Source organism: Nothobranchius furzeri, chromosome 15, assembly GCF_043380555.1.
Source record: "Nothobranchius furzeri strain GRZ-AD chromosome 15, NfurGRZ-RIMD1, whole genome shotgun sequence".
NCBI lineage: Eukaryota > Metazoa > Chordata > Actinopteri > Cyprinodontiformes > Nothobranchiidae > Nothobranchius > Nothobranchius furzeri.
Window position 1 is genome coordinate 53,244,985 of NC_091755.1, and position 23,272 is coordinate 53,268,256.

At 43.7% G+C, this 23,272-nt stretch overlaps 1 protein-coding gene across 3 annotated transcripts in view; it reads left to right on the forward strand.

The window, feature by feature from the left end:
* prex1 (phosphatidylinositol-3,4,5-trisphosphate-dependent Rac exchange factor 1) overlaps positions 1-23,272 on the forward strand; it is a 114,474-nt gene that overhangs the window by 10,800 nt on the left and 80,402 nt on the right. For all 3 annotated transcript variants that reach the window (XR_008564303.2, XM_054746134.2, XM_054746135.2), the window contains exons 2-3: positions 17,888-17,953; positions 18,123-18,245. Coding sequence is in view for 2 of the 3 variants with exons in the window: in XM_054746134.2 (XP_054602109.2) it covers positions 17,888-17,953; positions 18,123-18,245 (189 nt within the window). In the remaining variant the exon portion in view is untranslated. The remainder of the gene's footprint in view (positions 1-17,887; positions 17,954-18,122; positions 18,246-23,272) is intronic.

Consider the following 23,272-nt stretch of genomic DNA (forward strand, 5'->3'; position numbering starts at 1 on the left):
TGTTGTACGGTCTGATCACTCACTCAGCGCCATATTTACCACACTGATTTGCCCTGTTATCCCCGCGTCTGTCTGCAGCAAAGAAACACACGTCCAAAACTCCAGATGGTCTCTGCAATCTGGTCCACGATGTTATCTGCAGATCACCACATGTCACCTGTCAACAAGATTAAAAGAGACTCCAGACAAACCTGCGCTGAACAATCTCCATTAAGAATACATGTAAATATAATTAAAGATTCAAGAGGCTTTGCAACAGATTTCACGGTAGGGTGAAGGTTGTTCCTTCAGTATAACAGTGCTGTTCAAGTTCTGCCATCGCAAGTTGTACAGGCATTTTGTTTTGTAATAAAACATTAAAACGTACAGAAAATTCAAACTCTCATGATGAAAAAGGTTCAAGTTCATTCATAAATTTTGTGAGAATATTAAAGGTAAATGCTAGAAAATGGCATCATGCAAAATTTGCACATTCGTTTTATCATCACATAATATTTGCAATCAGATCTTGATAAGGCTAAATTTCCCCAAATTTTCTCTTATTCGTGTGTTTTAAGTATTTGTTGTTGGAAAACAAAAAAGGAAAGACAGTTTTAATTGGATTACTAGTGATGGGAATTCCGGCTCTTTTTATGGGCCATTCCCATCTGTACCGGGTCAGCCCGGGCCGGGTAGCCCCAGTCGGCCCCAGCCTGGCCCGGTTGATTCCACACATCCTTGTCTTAAGCCCATGTGGGCTGATTCTACCCACCAATCAGAGGCTTGCTCTAATGGAAGGTGTGAATTTGCTGTCAGCAGTGGGTGTGTTGGCCCTGGTCGGCCTGAAGCAGACCCCCTCGAGAAGAGGGCTGAGAATGAGCCTTGGTTGGCCCGGAAAAATACCAGGCCACCCAGATATGTAAACAACCTACACTACCCGGCCCGGGCCAACCCGGCACAGATGGGAATGGCCCATTAGAGAGTCGGTTCTTTTGGCTCAGCTCACCAAAAAGAGCTGGCTCTTTCGGCTCCCAAGTGGCTCCTCAGATTTTCTGTTGCGTAGAGTACATTTATAACCAAAATAATGCTAAATTATATGTAAAATGATTTACTATTGTAAAAAAATGCAATTGTCAAATATTTATCATTTCTATGGATTTAATAACTGAGCACTTTAAGAAATCTACACTTTCCGACTGCTGTCGTTCATTTTCTCACCGTCTTCGTCGCACTCTCCTCTCTCTCGCTCGCCTTTTCCTCTTCCTCATTCCCTCTCGTCTCCCTCCACCCGCATGTGCTCTTCTGTGTGTCTGTCTGATCCTCCCTCTTCCCCGCCCCTACTGCTCTGTTTGTGGACAGTCTGGACTCACAGTTACACATGCTGACCAATCGCCTGTAGCTTTCACCAAAGCAAGAGGGGAGGGGGGAGGGGGAAGGGAAGGGCTCCCAATGACGAGCCGACTCCCGTCGTTCACGTCAAAGAGCCGGCTCTTAGAGCCGGTTCGTTCGCGACCGACACATCACTATGGATTACCGTAAAAGCAATAAAACATCTCTATAAAGCTGATGGTCAGAGTCAGAATGTTTACTAGTGAGATCTGGACTGGCGTTGTGACCATGGAACACCCCTTTAGGGTTTATAGAGAAGAAGGCATTTTGTTAGAGCAAAAAAGTTAAGGTCTCCACAAAGTTGGGACATAAATGTGTCTGAAATGGCTTCAAGTATTTCTCAAAAGGAGACAGCGACTCTTTTCTTCATGCAAAACTTTCAAATTTGCTTAAAGTCGTATGGTTTGCAGCAACAAGGGGACATACGGTGTTATGCAAAACTCACCTTTTGCACCCTTTTGTGCTGGCTTGTGGGTCCCCACCGTCTCCATAAACACTCCAAACGTGAAAAAATAATTCAGTCTATCTGTTTTCTGTCAGTGTTTGGTTTTAGGAATTATGTGTTTAAGATGGACCCTCATTTGTGATGTCACAAACGGGGAAATTAGAATATAAACCCCTCTTAAGTGCAGCTCAAGTGCCTAGCTCATGGTAGATATTTTGACTGAGTTGTAAAAAGGCTGTATTCCATTTAAATAAGTTCAGCTCATTAGCAGTTTTAGAGAACTAGCATGCACAGCTGCAGGAGTGGAATGCAGCCCTCATCAGTGCACTTATGCTTTCTCTTGCGAGTCAAAGCTTCGGTTGTAAAACAGGCCAGAAATATGACCAGAATGTGATCCTATACAGTGGTTGTGACTAAAAAAAGCCAAGCAGCCAAACTGTAGTGAGACGTTTTATGCGACAACTCTGCCTCAAACCTCAAAGACATTTGTAGGACCTGTAACAGCATCACAGCTGTAGTAAAATCAGCTGACAGCAGAATTATGGTGGCGTAACGAGGCTTTGATATCTCCCAGTTCACGCGGGTGTCATCTATTCATTAATGTCGCCGGTCCCATGTGGGCCTGAGGAGAAGGCGGTCTCAGACAGGTGCTTCCTGTCTGTCCTCTCCCGTCTCATCCCCCTGTAGTGGTTTGCTCCCGCACATGTGAGCAACTCAAAGAACCTTGAATTTTAAAGTCCTTCAAAGCGGAAGTTGGTGCGATGAAGAGGACAAAAAATCTGGCCAAGGCTCAAAGACGACTTTGTGTTTTGGTGATGGGGTCTGCCAAAAAGAGTTTCTCTTGGAGGACAGCTAGAGACTTGGAGAGCTGAGGAGAGATGTGAATTACAGCTTCAAGGGAGGAAAAAAAAAGTCTGCCATGGTTAGCTGGGGTCTCTTATTGTGGCTACGCCACGGGCCTTTCTCTGCCTCTGCTGCTCTCCGACTACAAAGACGGGATTTCTTCATTTATTTATTCAGTTCCATGCCATGTCGGCCCCAAAATGGCCCCATTTTCCTTTGTGACTGGTTACCCCAATCCTCTTTCTGAAAGAGAGATGCTTAATGGATCATTGTTCTTAGCGTGTTGTTGTTTTCTCTGTTTTCGGCAGTGCTGAGACTCTGAGGCTGGTGACCTGAGAACTTGCATAGAAAAACCTTGGATGTGCAACTCCGTTCGAGGGTTGTTTCAGTAGGTGTGGGAACTGCAGCGAACTGAAAAGCGGCTCTCAAGAGCTCGCTGGAAAAAAGCTTGACAAGTGTTAGAGCGCGCCATTGATATACAGGCTCTCTTGTGAGCTATCTGAATTGAGTGAGATGGCCCAGCATTGTTGCTGAATGCTGATGTAGCTAGGGCCAAAAAGGGGAGAAAATGGGAAAGCCATGTTGGGCCAAATGCATCAGATACATTGCATTGCTGTTGTGGCTATAGCACCATTTCAAAGTTAGCACACATATCGCATTTTGGCGTTCCACGTAGACGATATATCCGGGCGATATTTACCTTTTTTTTTCATGTTGCATCGTCTGATGTTCCTCTTAGTAGAGCTGATTTAAAGTCAGGCACATCTGCGGGCAGCCTGATGCTGCTGTACAAGTTGATTTAAACATATTTATGTTCTTGAAAACCATCTTCCTAATAAATATTTAATACCATTGTTTTCAACAGATACTTCTTTCTATTTATCTGTTTTGTACACTTAACACTTGGTCAGTTTACAGTTTCATTTTGGTTAAATGTTTGATTTTAGTTCTGTGAACAAAATTAAGGTTCAAGTGTTTTCAAGAGATTCACAAACACAGAGCCTCCACTGTTGATATAAGTAACATTTAAGCAAACAGATGAGGTGGAAAACGTTTAGATATCGGCCTAAAAATCTGCAGCACTTGATGCCCGTCAGCTGACCTTCGATATCAGCAATTGAAAAACCATATTGGTCTATCTCTAGTTGAAAACATGCAAAATTGCAAAAAAAAATTTGTTTTTGTTGCGTGTAAAATCAGTCAGACCAGCAACAAATCTCTGTAACTCTGTAAAATATCAGTGTTATCAATTCAAGATGACATTAAAAGCCAAGTTCACTGCAGAACCATTTTTACTTTTAGTTTTTTTAAAATACGATCGATCCCTCTGAGTTTAACATGTAGGTCAAAGGTGAAAGTGGTCTGCTACCCCTATTCCCTGTATTAGCAGCTGATGGAACAAAAGACAAGGAAACGCTTGGACTGCAAAAGCCAGTCAACCGCACATCACATTATAACAGCGGTGATGGGTGGTGATGGGCAAGGCTGTTGTTGAGTTAGCATCAGGAGAGAGCAGAGCGCGTCTCGGCTAGTAGAAGCTAACCGTTAGCATTAACAACCCACAACACAGCAGAACTCCTTCTGGCTCATGGAGATAAAACGTCAACTTTCCAAAGCAAACCGAGTCAGTGGTATGGTTGTGTTGCTGTTAGCCAATCAGAGGTGAGATGTATGAGTATCCGGAAATAATACTCCGAACCCACCATCTTCTGCTCACCTCTGCTCTGAATCACTTCTAGTTCCTGAAACAGGAGCGCCAGAGCTTTTTTCAGATTGGGATCAACTCACAAGGCATTCATTTATACTAGAAACAACTGGAAATGTGTAGAAAAAAACTAGTGAACTTGGTAATAATAGTAATATAAAGGCTAATATTTCGTGAAGGAATACTTATCGACCGATTCCTTTCATTTCAGAGTTTTAAATTAGGATTAATACTGAGAAATGATTGGGTTTGTGTGAACCCTTTATCCCATCATGAACACAATTCTAGAGCACTTCAGTATAAATATATTCCTCTGCGTTTGTTGACTGGTTGTTTGATGGTTTGCTGAACATTGGTTATTTATTCTGTTATGGAGAGGAAGGCCGCCGGAACGTTCACCAACGTTCCTCTTCTCCTTCAACATTTTAAACATCGGGTATAATGCCGGCTGGCGGTCTGACCCTTATAGATGACCCCCTTCAGGCTCACCAGTTAGTCCCACATTGCAACTTGACCCTGTTTAACAATCATGACACTTCCTTACTTCTCTCTTGTCATTTCCCCTCATCGCTTCTGTTTTTGTAACGATGACTGTGTAGGGTTCCCCGAATGATGAAATCTTCATAATAATTAAGATTTAAGCCTGAGTGTTTAGCTTTAAATCTAAAAAATGAACTTACTTTTAAACTTGTTTGTACAGACAGCTCAGAAATGGTGAGCTTGCCGTAGGTTGTGTTGGGTAGAGGCGGTCTGGAGGCAGACAAAGCAGACAGGAAGGCAGCGGGCCTCCTCTTCCCTGTCCGGTGGAGCGAACGCTGAGCCACACCGGCATATGGTCCATCTGCACCTTTCACGCGTTGCTGTCTAGCTCCTTTTCGCTCTGATAAACCTCAGCATTTAGCAAATCCCCAACAGCACACTACAACACTTTCATCTGTGGTTGAGACGATGCCTGATGTCACCCAGTTCAGTTGTCATCGGACACAAATGTCACCTTCTGGAGTCGACGATAACAGCAAATACTAGCCGTTTCCGTGGCTCGGCAGGGCCGTGTGGCACACGCACTTAAGATTACAGATACTGTATGATTTATTTCTGTGCACGTTTTGGCTGCACTTGCACAAAACTGTCAAACTTTTAGAACGCAGCAGTCGGACATGTCATCCACTTCCTTTTTACAAAAGCTGCACATCCTGTCCAGAAAAGGCATCTGGTGCTTTTGTGTGGAGAGGCACAACTTCATTCTGGCTGCTGTTTATTTTCCCCGCCTTGGCCAACTTAAACCACTGCCCCATCCCCTTGAAAAGAAACAATTCTTACCATTGATTTGATGGTCTTAAAAAAAAAGTGTGGCTTTTGTTCTATGCGATTGCTCTGCTTTCACTTCCTGTTTACATGCCACACAAACGGAGGTGCAGAGAGCTTGCACGATGTTGCTGTAGGTCTTTTTAAGCTTTGTGCTCAGATGGAGCAGTCTGTAGCTTGTTTGTCTTGCAGCACAAAGGTTCATGGTTTGCATCCCGGCTGCAGCCTTCTTACGTTGGTGTGTTCTTTCCATGCATGCGTGGATTTTCTCCGGACACACTGGTTTCCTCCCACAGACACAAAACATGCATTTTATGGATGTGTGATTGTATCTGTGATGGACCCGAGACCTGTCCGGACTCCATGGTGTCCCCCCACCACTCGCCCTGTGGACACCAGAACCCTGTGACCCCGTTGAGGAAAAGCAAACGATTAAGCGTCACAAATTGTTGCATTTAGTCTGACACTGAGTCAGCTAAAGTTGGACTTTCTCGCTTTACTTCTGCATGGCATGATTCGTACAAAATAGCCACATTTTCAGCTTTTACATTTTGCAGAGTGCCATGAAAGCTTGTGCATGTGGTGGTGGATAGTAAATGTGGATGGTCAACATGCAAAGTGCATGCAACTCAAAATGGTTCCATCTGAGCTTCATGTTTAGCAGCTTTTGTTTGCATAACACTGGAACAATTCATGCCAAGTTGTCAAAAAGCAGAAGTAGCTTTAAATGACGACAACAGCTCCTGCTTCAACCACACAGGTGTCACACTTTGGTCTCTGCAACTAGCAATCGTTTGCACTTTGAAGTTTCTTGCTGCCATCCACGTTTTCTGTGGACTCGGACAATATTAGCATTTTTTTTAATATGCCTGTCTCCATCTGGACATTTCACATTTTGTGAACCTACTGAACTCTGCAACTGCTTGCCTTGGGTGCAGGAAAACCTTTTGTTGGTCAAAGTGTGAAAACACCCTTGCACAACAGCGTTTAAGTGATGGTAGAGGAAGAGGAGTGGGGTAGTGAAACAAAACCGAGCATTTCCGTGCTAAAGAGGGTTAACAGGGTTGTTTCTGGGGATTTAATGTCCATCAAAACTGGCTTTTATACTTTTAATCGGACCATTACACTTTAGTTTTTAAGATTTAGGCTTAAATCTGTTTGGCTTCTGAAAAAACAACAATCTTATCAGCATGAGCGAACCACAAGTCCCGCCTAGCGACAATACTGTGTCTTTCCTGAGTACATATCCCAGCTCAGGTACTCGCGTGGCTCCTGAAAGGACCCAGACAATGGTGTTTTTGGGATGGGCCGGTGAAAAGGCGAGGCGTGCATACCATGAAGGTTCGGTGAAATTACCCCGAAGCTCCGGTTGCGGAAACAGGCCTATGGTAGATCATGTACTTAAAACAGCTGGGAAATACAATAACAAACAAACAAACAAAAAAAGAGTAAAAAATAAACCGATGTTTGAATAAAAATTTTACCATCAGCTTAAATTATGTCTTGGTACATTAAAGGGACTTTACAGACTTTTGAATTTTTATGCTCACGATTGCCCCCTCAGGCCAAAAGTGTAACGGCAGCTTCAATAGTAGGCTCGTGCACGAGGCGCGCATGCTGTTCGTGCACACTCCTTAACGAAAATAACAGCTGAGACAGTCCCGTGTGTGTGTGTGTGTGGCCCAGAGGGCAGAGGACAGGAGAACGTGCAGCAAATTAATTAAATAGTTTGGTTCTGTACCTTTCTCTTCAGCACAGCCGACAAAGGTTTATGATGGGTCAGTCCTCCTGCATGCTCAGATCATTCCCTTCCCTTGCTTGAAAAATTGTTCCAAAATGAAAGTTGAACCCACATCTTTTTTATCTGTGAATTCAATGCCGTTCGGCGAGTCTCAAATAAAAATTTGGGCATCTTACTGTAAAGAAATATACCATTAATGTCAAAAAGAAACTCTAAATAAACTATGTTCACATCCATACTCAAACCCAGGTCTTCTGCACGAGAGTCTGACGTCTTACTAGGTGAGCTAAAGTGCCACTGACGCCCATTGTATCTGTAACATTTATATCCTTGATGACAGCTGAAACAACATCAAACCAAAGAACGGTTCGGAGCGAAAATGGCTATTTTGTTGCTAATTTGCAGGAAATATCTAGAAGAAAGTTCTACAGAAAGTAGCTAAGGGTCCTCAGAAATGTAGCTAGCTTTGTCACTAGGCGTTAGGAACAGCGACAGAGTCGCTGAGTTGGAACTACCTCTCTCTCTGCTGCTAAAGCTACGGATAGCAAACGCTACGGGCGATGCCTGAGCGTGAACGCGCATGAAGCAGCCTGCTCGACCCGAGCATCTCTCTTTTTCTGTGATTTTACAGAAAAACAGACAATCACAGTAAAAATGCCAGGGCTCATTCTACAGGACCAGGGCATTGCAGGAGAATGTATGAAGAAGACATTTATTATTTCTATACATGTTTTGGCTGTCAAACTTCCATAATGCCCCTTTAATGTCATTGATTTACATTATTTAATGACCCCTGTTGCTCCAAGTAGGCCAGGCTGTAGATCCTCATTGGTGAGGTTTCAGGCAGATCACCACTGGTGCTGCCGGCTGTTTGACCGATTATGTTGGTAAAGATTTTAAATGGCTGCTTATAATAACATTTGTCATGATCAAACAACCAAACTCATAAAATATAAATACAATTATGTTTCACTGCTGTGACATTTTAAGTCTCTCTCCCATGGCCGATTTCTAAAGCCCAAGCCCGGAAATCTTCCTAAGGTTTGACATTTTGTTAATGCCTACTTAATGCTGAGAGGATTTAATAACATCTCTATGGGTTTTTCCTGTCATGATTAGATATTAAATGCAGATTTATGAGAGCCGATAAGAGGGGAACACGCTTTGGTGTTTATGTTTGTCAACTAATGAACATGAAAAGAAATCTTAGCATTTATCAGCGTTGCAAAGTGATTTTTGCATCAGTAAATATGTCACTTCTTCGGCTGATGATGCCAGAGTTTAGAAACACGTAAACTTTAATGTTTGCTGAGAAATCCCGTCCTTTAGGGAGGATACTGAACTTTTTGGTCTCACCGCATTAAAAAGTCACTGGGATTTTGGTGAATTTGTGTCGTCGTCGCTGGCAGCTGCTTTGTGGTATAATAAGCAGCTTCATGTGCTTGTTGCTCGTGGGATTGCATCACGAGCGGTCTCCCCTTTCAGCCCGTCAGCCTTCTGGCAAGAGCTCATCATGTGCAACATGTTTGTTGTGTTCCCCACTGCAGCCGAGCCTGTCTGACTCATTATTAGGAGTTCCGGGGTACCAGACGCAGATTTGTCCCATCTGACCGGCTATTGTTATCACACCGATTGATTTTTTTTTTTTTGGTGCTATTTTTAGATGCTGGATGGGAACAGGTCACGTTGCACTCTGAAGACTCTAATAAACGGTTTTCATCACAACTTAGGGCTGTGTAAACTGTAAGCTACTACACATAGCATGGAGTTTTAAACACACCAACAGTGTGAATTAAACCTAAAATGGAATTAAATGTATTTCCTTTAAAGCTAAACGGCAAATTTGGAAAACAAATTTTCATGCCTCTTGACAACGTTCTAACACAGTATAGCTAAAAATATGTTGTGGAGATAAAATAAAATTAATAATAAAAATCTCGCATTTGTTGAAAAACCTTCGCCAATGTAACGTGATGAAGGAGCCATTTCTATCCTCTAACAACTGTTCCCTTTTGACACAGTGCCACAGTGCATGAAACAGCCTCAAGGTCATGCATTCGCTTCTAAACTGTTTACGTTCCAGCAATGAAGACAGAAGAACGATGAATGAACTCTTTTCTTTTAATTAATCAAATAACTCTATTTTAACAAAGCTAATCCATCAAAGTGTTAGTCAATATAATAAGATGTGACCGACCTGTGAAATCGAAATATTAATTACTTTATTATGATCCTAGAGAAATAATAAGTACTGTGACTTTTAGTGTTCCAACAGGACTCATTTCACGTGGTGTTAAAAGGACACAACACATTCCTTTCACTGTTCCAATCAGAATCTTACAGATCTGAGGGAGGCGTGCTTCTGACAGTGTTGGGTAATTTTCATTTGACAATAAACCATAACATCCGAGGTATAAAGCTATGCCACGACTCGGTTTGCTTTGTAACTATGCTCTAACGCCAGTTCAAAGCGTTCCAGAGTGAGCAACGGCAATCCTTACCTTGTACTCTTTAACCAAAAGAACCAACGACAAGCTGAAAAAGCCAGTCGCTATAACAACCAGCGGCAACAACAGCTCCTTTCAGAATAAAAGCTCCACCGACCCAGGCTTGGGTCTGAACAGACGCCAATAACGTGTCGTGTGCCGGAGGTAACTCAAGACGGGTCTGGTCGGAATCGCGGCTTCTTCTACAGGCCCGGTTTCCAGAGAGGGTCCACTGGACCTCGACATTCCTGATCTACAGAGGACTTCCACAAGGCAGGTAGACCCGACTTGATGGTGTCTCATGCTGTTTCTGAAACTAACCAAAGCTTAATTCAAAACATCCTCAGTTCCCGTCAGAACTAATTGCTTCTTCGGATTTGCTGGTTCTGATCACATCACACGTCATCCATTCACTGCCTCATCCATTTTTAGTTACACTATACATTTAAAGTCAGCCTAGTTTAAATTGTTAGTAATAAAATTCTTAACTTTTAAACTTGACTCTCTCTATTCTGTTGTCTCTGAGTGAATACGTAACGGTTATTTAATCTCTGCAATAAAAAGATCTAATCTTCGGGTTTAAATAACCCTCGATCCGTAAGGTGGATTTCTTATTTACTATGGAATCCCACGCCTTACGGCTCATTAAATAAAATGTAATAACCTCTCCTTTCATTACACCAATAACACATTTTGGACCAAAATCAACAACTGGACCATCCGGTTGATGGTCTTGCCGAACCACAGCCTTTCCCTGGTTCCTCCACTCATTAGGCACTGAGAACAGCACTGGTGTGAGGTTCTCCGCTCAATAACAGCAGAGAAGGAGAAACAGCCGGCTGCTACCACTTTAGGATAAAATACCCGAGGCCCAAAAAGAAAAAACACCATTTGAGTCATGGATGCTTGGTCCTACAAAATGGGGACTGGTGTTAAGCACTAATTCATGTCGTCCTTGAATTTTCAAAATAATTGCAATTCTTCTTCACCTTAGGGTCAACCTTAAATCAAACCAAATGTGAACGTTTCTGAACCGTCACCACAGAAAGGTGCCCACCCAGGACCTTCTAGCTGTATAAATCAGAACTTTATTAGATAGTTCAATTAAGATCCACACCTCCTGTTGGCTAGAGATGAGATGGATTATCCAGCTTGTTATCAGGAAACCAATTCAAAGAACGCTCTTGTTGATTTCATCAGAATCAAATCATGACTCCATGTATCACAACAGCCCGAGCGTGCAGCTGGTGGGCAATCAAAACCAAAGCAAAGCAGCTGTCAGCTTCCTGATTTAGAGCCAGAACAACATGCAAATATTATTCAGTAATATCTGATCCTCGTCTGAAGATGATTGGACTTACTGATGACAAAGTGCTGATGTCAGAAACGGTCACCTGAGACTGAAAGATAAAAGTAAACCAGAGCCTTACTCAGCAGTAATTAGCTCCAAGTGCTTGTTATTCATCAGGAAATGTATTTCTATTAAAGCTGGTTTGGGAAAAGAGGTTTTTAATGATCGCATCTTGATTTCTATCGCTGCTTGTTGACGTGTTATTGTTCTCTCTGTGCTGTGCTGTGTATTGGTGTTAAAGGTGCAGCCACATCTGCTTTTTTCATATTGTAACGATGGGGGGAAAGCTGGCTTTGTTTTGGTCGAGTCTTTAGTTCAGGAAGCCAATTTCACATTCGGATCATGTCACGTTTACAGAAGTCTCACTAAATTCAATTCAATTCATTTCATTTTTATTTATATAGCGCCAAATCACGACAAGAGTCATCTCAAGGCACTTCACATAATAAACATTCCAATTCAGGTCAGTTCATTAAGCCAATCAGAAAAAAAAAGTTTCCTATATAAGGAACCCAGCAAATTGCATCGAGTCACTGACTAGTGTCAGTGACTATACAGCAATCCTCATTCTAAGCAAGCATGCAGCGACAGTTGAGAGGAAAACTCCCTTTTAACAGGAAGAAACCTCCAGAGGATCCTGGCTCAGTATAAGCAGCCATCCTTCACGACTCACTGGGGATCGAGAAGACAGAGCAGACACACACACACACACACACACACACACACACACACACACACACACACACACACACACACACACACACACACACACACACACACACACACACACACACAAACACACGCACGCACGCACGCACTCTCTCTCTCTCACACACACACACACACACACACACACACACACACACACACACACACACACACACACACACACACAAAGCAATGTGTCTACGGTTTCACACACACACACACACACACAAAGCAATGTGTCTACGGTTTCATTGTGATTTCTTAGTAAATATTCTATTTGGCGAGAGATAAACTTTATTGTTTTGTAAATAACGCCTCGTTTCGACAACCTGTCGCGTGTCAAGTTCCATATTTGGACTGTAGAAAAAGTCAAAACAGATCAGGGTCCTCGCTCACTTCTGCAAAACATGTCTGACTTTCCTTCTAACTTGGCAGGAAGTTGGCTTCTCTGCTGGTCATTACGCTCAAAATACATCAAATCAGGCAGTTTGACTAATCTTGATGCTTGGCTTTCCAGGCACAGCTAACTGGTGTCTATCACATGCCATCGCCTCTCCAATGAAACTCAAACTGCCTTCTTCGAGGGTAAACTCACAGCTTTGTTTATTTTTTTAATTCAGTTTTCTGGAAATATTGCAGCTCAGACTCCAGAAGTTGGGTGTTTGAGTAAACTTGGACATGCATGAGGGTTATGTTTTGCTCTGCTGGGTCCAGCGTCTGTGGGTGAGGAGAGTTTTCTCCAAATAAACCCGCGTGTCTGGCGATGGAACAATGGAGACAGCCTACACAGTCCTGGGCGAGACCTGACCTGACTATCACATCTGCGTGGCACATTTATTTTAAATCCCGTCCAAACGGTAGCTATGACTCGACTCACTTTACCTTTTTGTGCTCACCGTTTCCTGACGTCTACTCTCACCTGTCGCCTGAACAAATCAAGAGTCTGTCTCCTGCCCTTTCTTGTCTCTTCTGTCAGTGCGCCACCTCTCACACGACTAACCCACCAGTGTGGATACGAGTCGCCATGTGGGAGATTTAATTAGTGAATGCCACAAGCACAATCGCCTCCCTCTCCAACGCAGCCATGAATGCAACCTCTGCTTCCCTTTAATACTAGTCTTAATGAGAGTGGTCGGTGCTCACTCTTGTGCTTTTTATGTCAGGATAACCAACGTAAAAGCTCGTAAAGGACGGAAAGAAATCCAGCCAAACCTCCTTAAAACTGCTCCGTCTCAGAGGAAATTATACAGTTGATGCTGCAGTGCCTGGTTAGTGGGGTTCTATCTTTAGCACCAATGTGTGATTACAAGTGTTGGTCTTTCATTACAGACCTGTGACTTTACTGTAAGTTAGCAGGCTCTTAGCATGCACTCGTCATGCACACGGACGCTTTAAGGAACAAACACCGCAACGAAGATCAGATAAGATCGGGTGAAACAAAAATTACAGGTCAGGTGGGTAAAAGGTGTGAATCTTTATAAATAACAAGAGGAAATGTAGTCAAAGCGGTCTCTGTATTTAAAGAGTGAATTAGCAAAAAATGATGAAAGCCATTTTTCATCAAAACGACCCAGTGGCGGCTCCAGAAATGTTTTTCTGCAGGTGCCATGAAGGAGCTAGTCTTTTTATTGAGGGTGCTATGAAGGAAGTGACCATACGTACCTATTGTTCTCTAAAACACCTTCAACACTAGCAGACACACATGCGTGCACAAAACCTCAACAACACCTGAAACAATCATTAATATACATCATAAACATATGAGCAATCGCTGACTTTTCCATGAAATCATAAACACACACAGCCACACAGAAAACCATCTAGTGTTGCAAGGTTAACTAACGTTAGTGTTAGCATTTCCAGCGGCAAAACCTTCGACTGCTGCGGCGGTTGAGGGTTGACTCTCTTCATCCAGATCCGTAGGTTTTTGTGGGCCTGAGATCACTTCCAAACATTCATTAGTTTCTGACTGAACCAGTGGAAATTTGGGCAACAAAAACTGATCCATTTTACCACTAGCTCTACCTTTCACTCGTTCGCAGGTGGAAAATGAGGTCAAAGGTTAACATCAATTTCCAGTTTTTGTTTAAGTTTTTACTATCTATATGATAATCTACGGATTATTTTTGTTTTGTATGTTAAATATTATCACACCCACACGTTAATTAAAATTACATTGTAAAAAATTAAAAAAAATCTAATATTTACTTCGGGGTGCTGTGACTAATTCAGAGGTAGCTATAGCGCCCCTAGCAACACACCCCCCCCAGCGCCACCACTGAAATGACCAGACTTTATTTTAAAGGTGTTGTGTTCGTTCTTAGAAGCTACATTTTGGAAAAATAGAAGTAATCAAAGACCCAACCAGTTTTTTTCAAGCTTCCTCGTGGTGTCACAGAAGCTGACGGTAGCAGAAACTGGTGCAACACCTGCTTGTGAGACACACGCATAAAGCACTAACACAGCTCTGCTGAGCCACTGTTCAGGTCTGGATCAGTGGTACTCAATAGGAGCTTCAACTGATCTGGTAATCTTCTAGATCCTGAAACGGACGCACCGGGGCTTTTAGTACCTAGAGTACGACTTACGAGGCATTCGTTCCTGCGAGACACAACTGCAAACGTACTGATTAAGCAAGTGAACCACACCTTTAATGGTGAAAGATTAGGCAGCTTTCTTTGTTTATTCTCTACTTCAAAATCACGACAATTCAGGGTCACCAAAAATCTGGGGAAATGCAGCCACCAACAAATGTTCCAGAGCATGAAACACACACACACACACACACACACACACACACACACACACACACACACACACACACACACACACACACACACAGACACACGCACGTTTGAAGGAAGTTTTTCCAGGATTATACGTTGAATTTATTTATTATGTGAAAACCATTTCGATGTTAAAACATGTTCCAGAAAAGAAATCTCAGACAATACCTTCAACTGATGTCGCTGAAATAAAAAAGTCTAAGAACAGTTTTCTGTTGAGCTTTGAACTTTAAATCTTTGATTTACAAATTGATTCTTAAGACAGTTTTTGGGAGTTCTCCCTCTGGGACCGGCTTCTAAATAATGAAACTATCGTGTTTGGAAATCCAACGTTAGGGCAAGGTTCCACCTTGCTTATGTGGACATTTTACTTGAGGCTTGTTGATCACCGAGAGACAGCTGCTCTAGACGAAACATCTGTAGTCGCTTTGATAACACGGTAAAATGGCAGCAAGGTCTTGGTTTGGTTTCCAAACACTGGATCCAGTTGGGCATCTGTGGAATGTGCTGGAAAGTCTGTGAGTTCCAGAAAAGTAAACCAAGAAGGATCCACCACCAAATGTCCTGATGCCACAAAGTTCCTTCATGAATCCCGTTGTCACGTATGGAAGGATATGGGTTCTTTTTAACGGAACACAACAGCGACATGTGCATTATTGTCTCAGTTCCCTCTAAAAAGCTTTAATTAGTCCTGAAACCCATTTTTTAAATCCTGAATCAACCCGATACTGGGGGTAATACGGGTATAGAGGAACACCGTTTAGTTCCTCATGACTCTCAGCTGTATGAAGCTAAATGTGACTTCCCATGCTTCCTGTCTCGTGTCCACCTTCCTTTTTACATAATAATCCAAAATTAACCAATGAAAACAGTTGAAGTGCTTCACATTGTGGCTAAAATGTCAGAAACCCTGAACAGGATAAGGGTCCTGACCATTTACTGTTGACCTCAGAGCTTTTTGGCCTTGCTGGCTGCACCCTTTAAACAAACAGCAACCTATTGGTTTTCAGCCTGCAGGCTCTGAATGCAGACAGACAGAACTTGAGCAGATTATGGGCTGCATATCTCATCCCTTTCTTTCCAAGATGGCGTCTGGAGATGAGACAGGCAGACCGATGGAGGTTAAGCCTGTCAAAAGGGGTGTGATGGGGAAATGGGGAAGATGGAATTAAATACACTGTTTGCAGATTCACTTCCTCTCTCTCTCTCCAACATTTATTTTTTTTAAGCCAAGATGCTGATTGGCAAGCATGAACACACGTGCATAGAAAGCTGCACACGCAAGCAAAGCTGAGCTAGACGTGAGTCTGTTACGGATGACGTGGAGTCGTTTCGGCTGAATGCACGGGCGCATTTTATCTTTCCCTCAACAAGATAGGTGGAAAACGAGTTTTATCGTATGGAGGAAATCTCGGCGGCACCGATAGTGGAGCAATGACGACGCTGCTTTGCAGAACCGTAAAAAGGCAGCTCTCCTTTCAACGTAGATGGTTAAACCAAATCACATTTACAGTATCTGTTTCCTCAAAACCAGGCTCTAACATCCTACATTAGAAATGTTCATTTTACAGAATCTTGACTTCCACATCTAGTTCGGTCTAGCTCAGCACATCTTTGGTTCAGGTATTTTTTTAAATACCATTTTATTTATTTGCTAATTCCTTTTTTTTTTTTTTGCACTTCTATAAAAAGCTTGGGAAGCTCTAAACATGGAGTCCGTATAAATCCACACGGATCATCAGATTTGTTCTAGAGATCAACAGATAAGGGTATTTCTAATGCCGACACTGATGCCAATACGTATAGGTCATGATCGGCTTCAGGCCGACATGTCGATGTTCTGGCCGATTTTTTTTTGTGGCCGATATTTTTTTTTTCTGCCTTATTTACGTGCAAAAATATCACTAATAACAGCATTCCTAAACCTGAATCAGTAACATCGGCTGAATCTTAATTTTTTGCACCGTATTGACATCAAAACTTTTCACCAGATGTAATCAAACAAATCAATCAAACCACCATGTGTTCAAGGTCAAGGTCATCCAGAAACAGTTTTTTACTTATATTTTTAAGACACGATCGGTCACTCCTGAGTTTCACATGAAACGGTGGCAGAAGAGTAAAGTGCCCGTAGCGTCCCATTGTCAAGTTATCATTCATGCACTCACCCATCTTGGCTCCCAACGGGGAAGGCTGTTGTTGATTTAGCATCCAGGAGAGAGCAGAGTGGGCTGCACAGTGGTTAGAGCTGTTGCCTTGCAGCGAGAAGGTCCTGGGTTTGCTTCCCGGCCTGGGATCTTTCTGCATGGAGTTTGCATGTTCTCCCTGTGCATGTGTGGGTTCTCTCCAGGTACTCGGGCTACCTGGTGTGAGTGTGTGTGTGCATGATTATTTGTCCTGTGTGTCTCTGTTGCCCTGCGATGGACTGGCTCTCTGTCCAGGGTGTACCCCGCCTGATTGCCCATTGACCACTGGAGATAGGCACCAGACCCCCCCCCCCCCCCCCCCCGCGACCCCACGTGGACAAGCGGGTTCAGAAAATGGATGGATGGATGAGAGTGCATCTCAGCTAGTAGAAGCTAACTATTAGCAGTAGCCACTCCACCACACATCAGAGCTCCTTCAGGCCTGTGTTCTTTGCGGTATGAAAACATCAATGTTGCAGAGCAAACGGAGTCAGTGGTAGAGCCGTGTTGCTGTTAGCCAATCAGTAACGAGATGTAAGAATTTCAGGAAATAGGGCTCCAAACCCGCCGTTTTCTGCTCACCTCTGCTCTGATTCACTTCTGGTTCCTGAAACAGGAGCACCAGAGCTTTTTCAGACAGAGGTTAACTCACCAGGGATTCATTTACACTGCAAATGTCTTGGAAAAAAAAAGAGTGAACTTGGTCTTTAAATATGAAACGATGAATAAAAATAAATGTCAGTTGACAATAATGTTTTAGAGCGTCTACACGAACATTTAAATCGGCAGCATCACTGGGTTGTCCACACATATGCCTGATTTTAATTCAGCATCGGCTGAGACCAGTATATTAAGAACGGTAAATATTGGTTTGATATATTGATCTGTCTTTAATCTGAACCTCATCAACATTAAATGATAAATCTGATTTTTACATCCACTCTGTTTCTATTTTCTCCTCAGGCATTTTTGCACAGATTCAAACAAATTCCAGATGACCAACAGTGTCTCTCACCTGAACACGTGAAGGTATGACCTAATGTTCCTTATTACGTTATTACGTTCTATTATGTGCACATAAACTCTCATTTGCAGCTTTTCTCTCATGTCTACCCACCCTTCCTCTTTACACCTTCCTCTTTACATCTTCCTTCCTTTGACCCCCCCCCCCCCCCTTACATCACCCATTTTCATATAGATCCTGTTTTCAAACATCGAGGACATCCTGGAGCTGCACAAAGAGGTGCTGTCGGCTGTGGAGGCCGGCTTGCAGCCCGAACCCCATCCTAACCACACTCTGGGACACGTGTTCCTCCAGTTTGTAAGGGCATGACACACACATAGTGTAAAGGAAACAGCGAAATGTCACGTGCATGTGTGTGTGTGTGTATGTGTGTCAGCAGTGGCACGTATGAATTCTTCTTTCATGCACAGAAACATAAACTCTTTTCACGGGCTTCCCTTAACCGCAGATGCAGCACAACCCCTCGGACCACCCTTCTCTTTCCCTCCGTCTTCCTACAGACCTGCATCCTGAACGCGCTCTCTTCCCTCCACCTTTGTGCTGCTATTTTCATCTTTTGCCCAGGGGCGGCGTTAGGCCCGGCTACTTGGGCTGAAGCCCCGGATCTTTCATGATAAGCCCCGGTTCTAAATCGCGGAAGTAACGTGCAGTACCAAAGTCCAACAGAGAGGGCGCAGCTGGCAGTAGTTTGTATACAGTCTGCCTGAGCCTCCACCACTGAAGAAGAAGCCCTTCAGCAGCCGGCTTCTTCTACACTCTGCCTGAAACGCATGAGTAAAGATGGACATAAGGACGTTTTTTAGAACAAAAGTACAACGACAGAACCCCAGCTTTGATGAGACTGGTGTTGACTCAGGTTTGTGAGTCTTATTTGAAAATATTTGTTGTGCTGCTGGTTTGCCTAAAGTTAGCTTATCAGGTAAAGTTGTTGGAGAAAGAAAGGGAATATTTACCATCATCTCACACTAAACACTAACAGGAACAATACTCTGCCCTGAATATGCTTAATATGTAGCTTCAGATAAAAAATTATGTGGTACAAGACACATATATATATGATGTTGACTAGTGCGTGTCACGTGCGTGCGCGCGTGCGTGCGCGCGTGTGTTAAGCCCCGGATCTTCTTCAGTCCTAAATCCGGCCCTGCTTTTGCCACTCCATCCTTCTGCACAGAGGCTCCTCTCCGTTATGTTGCTCCAACACACATACACCCTCACCCCACCCTCCCATCTCCCCTCCATTTGAACTCGTATGGCCCCCAGGAACAAACAAAGAAGGATCTGTGTCCGAGGAGGAAGAGATGGTGTGTCACTCCGCGAGGGCACACTGTTTCTACTGGCAGCACTCAATCTCAAGCTCCTTTTTCCTCTCCCTGTTTGTGCCTCTGTGATAATCTGTCTCCTGTTCACTTTCACCAAAGCGCAAAGTGCGTCAACTTGTTGTTCGTCCGTGAGTATGCGCCACCAGCCTGCAGGAGCCCAACCGCACCGAGCCCTGAGCTTTGGTTTTGTGGTGTTTTGTCTCGTTGCTTCCTGTGTAAACTCAGTCACGGCCTTTTTTCATGAAATGCACCAACTCATGTTGTGAAGTCTTCTGGTGATCGGTAACATTTCATCTCCTGCCTGCTTGTAGCACGAATGACATTTAATGACTTTAGCCGAATTAGCTCCTCAAAATGTACCTTCACCCATGAAGACTGCATGGTGGCGCAGTGGTCAGCACTGTTGCCTCGCAGCACGAAGGTTGCAGGTTCGAAACTCGGCTGCGGCCTTTCTGCGTGGAGTTCTCCCCATGCATGCGTGGGTTTCCTCCGGGTACTCCGGTTTCCCCCACAGATCACAACATGCCCTATAGGTTATAAATTGTAAGTCGCTTTGGATAAAAGTGTCTGCTAAATAAATAAACATAAACATAAACACATGTGCAGGCTGTCACGCTGCAGACCACGTGTCGGTGTGAAGAATTGATTAAAGCAGCTCTGTGCTCAGACTTCAAATAAGAATGGACCGACTGAACAAAAAACCTGCAGGTGAAGTCGGTTTAAAAAATAACTTTATTGATCGCTGTGTCATTTCACCACGGCAGGAAATTTGAACTAATGTCTTAGTGAGTAATAATTATGTAATACATTTGTGTACCAATAACATAAAGACCAGTATTTTATTACTAAAATGCAAAGCTTTTGAACTTTTGCTCAGATAGCTGTGGACATATAAACAAAACATATGTTTTCTTGCTCAAAGGTCAAGGTGAGTGCAGTCTCAGGACCTTCTCTTTCTTTTGGGGGACATGTCTCCAAGACACACGGAGGGAATTTCATTACATCTGGCACGAATGTCCGCTCTGACTCTTGGATGAACGGATTAAATTTTGGGCCAGAGATGTCCAAACGCAAGACGAGGACCAAAACTGTCATGCTGACTGTCCTCCCAGGCCACAATAAAAAAAAATAAAATAATAATAATACAAAAATTATTTTATTGTAATTTTTTTTTAGCTCATCAAAAAAGACACATTAACCCTAACCCATCCACAAAATGTGGTTAGAGACGACACAAAATCACTCCAAGGCTCAGTGGCCTAGTGGGAGCGTGTCCCTGGGACCGGGAGATCGGGGTTCAAATCCCGGTCGGGTCATACCAAAGGCTTTGAAAAAAGTGGGACCCACTGCCTCCCAGCTTGACCCTCAGCCTTAAGGGGTTGGATTTGGGGGGTTAAACCACCAAATGGTTCCCGAGCACGGCCGTGTCTGCAGCTCACCACTCCCCCATAGGGATGGGTCAAATGCGGAGAACAAATTTCACACACGCACGCACGCACACGCACGCACGCACGCGCACACGCACACACACACACACGCACGCACGCACTCACACACACACACACACACACACACACACACACACACACACACACACACACACACACACACACACACACACACACACACACACACACACACACACACACACACACACACACACGCACACACACACACACACACACACACACTCACACACACACACACACACACACACACACACACACACACACACACCAGTTCCTCTTTGCTAGATGTTTTTTGTTGCTTTCTTGTGTATTTTCCGTTTCTGATAACCAAAGAAATGAACAAAATGTGTTTTAACTGGTGAACAACCTATAGATTTAAAGAAATGACAACTTCATATCCCTTCTCTCTGTTGCATAGATCAACACTGGTTTTGAACACACACACTCACACATCTTTCTGTTGAGGTATTGAGCTTCCCACACCTCTGTTCCTCTGTATCATTACACTTCCCTTACCAACCCCATGGCCTTTGTCTCCCTCACCACTGACACCTCTCAGCCAATCAGCTAGCACCGTCTGGCGCCCTCCAGCCGTGGCCCTTGACCTCAACCAGAGGTCAACACCGTGACTGGGATTTGATTAACCTCCCACATTGTTCTGCAAGATCACAGAACTGGGGAGATTCATTGGTACCAAAATGTCAGCTGATGATGAGATTTCACCAAAGATCAGAAGTGCATTACAGAAAAACAAACATTTTCAGTTTTTGTTTAACTTTTTAGAAAAATGTCTCATTCTGAATAAAATACAAATCCGAAGCCCTTGGAAAAATCATCACAGTTTTCCGACCTTTGCAGCAGAAGTGACTCATATTTTATCGATGTTTTCTGCGTTTTTAGGGCCAACAGTTATGTCATTATGTGTTTTCTGAACTGTAACCAAGATGCTTTGGCATGTTTTTCCTTGTAAGTGACCTTTCCCTTTCATCCCTCTCATCCCTCAACATTCCAATGACGGAGAATTTAAATAAAGATTCATCAAAGCAACAACTGAAGTCTTTGAGCTATTGTGGGCACAAATGACGTCTTTTAGAGTAGCTCTGAAACTTTGAGATAACTCAGACTTTACCTTTTTGCACCTGGTAGGATAAACAGTCATAGCAACTTGAACTGGCTGGGTTGTTGTTGTCAGCTGAGGAAATGAAATAGCTCGAGTGGCCTTTCGCCGTGCACGGAGGTACCGATGCTCTTGCTGTTTTTGTTAGTGGAGGGATGGTAATTAGGGCTGAAAGAGTTGTTTCAGGTTCAGTAAGTGACTCTATTCAGGAGTATTCTGACTGCAAACAGATACACAACGGCTCTGTACTCAAGTCTGCTTTTTGCTGTAGAGTGTAGAACAACATTTCAAATTTCAATAAGAAAATTCTTTTATGACTTTAGCTCCAGAGTTTGCCTCAGACGGAGCTTTATTTCCGAAATGCATTCCTCCTGTTCTAGTGAGACATCACATTAATGTCTGTATCATAGATGCGTTTAATTTCACCAGAAGCCAAAATGTTTTGTCTGGCTTGCGATTGTGTTCTGTAGGCTCGACAGTACCGGGGGATTCACGCCATATGCCAGCCCAGCTGCTGCTCCCAGTGGTGGTTTGTATGGCGTGGTATGGGGGCCAAAATTAAGACTACTGCCCAGCAGCAGGAGGCTATAAAAATTCTAAAGCAAACTACTGATCTGATTAATGATAAGCTGGCGCCGGTAACTGAGAGGCTGGCGTTGCTTACTGAGGAATAGCACCTTTACCAGCGTTATTACTAGATACGCTAGGGACTAGCAGCCCTCGGCTGGTCATTGACTGGTGGCCAGCCTAGGCACGCTAATGGCTAGCCTCTCCGATGCTAATGCCAGCCTTTTCATGCTAATGGTCCGTCGAGGCGGTAGGAAATCCAGCTAGTGGCCAGCCTAGGCACGCTAATGGCTAGCCTCTCCAATGCTAACACCAGCCCGTCCAGGCTAACGCTATCCTATCCATGCTAGTAGACAGCAGAGGGAGTGTGTGAACCAGTCAATGACCAGCCGAGGGCTGCTAGTCCCTAGCGTATCTAGTAGTAATGCCGGTAAAGTTGCTATTTCTCAGTAAGCAGTGCCAGCCTCTCAGTTACCGGCGCCAGCTTATCATTAATCAGGTCAGTAGTTTGCTTCAGAATTTATATAGCATCCTGCTGCTGGGCAGGAGTCTTAATTTTGGCCCCCATACCACGCCATAGTTTTGGACTGGAATCCCCTGCCAAACCAGATGCTGGTTGTGTGGAAACACCGCCCACCGTTTACTTTTTGTTGCTCACTTGTGTGAGGCTTAGGCCGTGTTCACACGTAGCTGGGTTTTTATGAAACCTAACATCCTCCCCCGTCCATCTAGCAAAAAAAACTTTGGTCCATACCCCCTCGTTTCCAGCTAAAAAATATTTGTGCATCGTGAAGCACGTTCAAAGGCGCGCCAGGCCTGTAGGTGGCAGAAGCTCCCCGAATCTTTGGC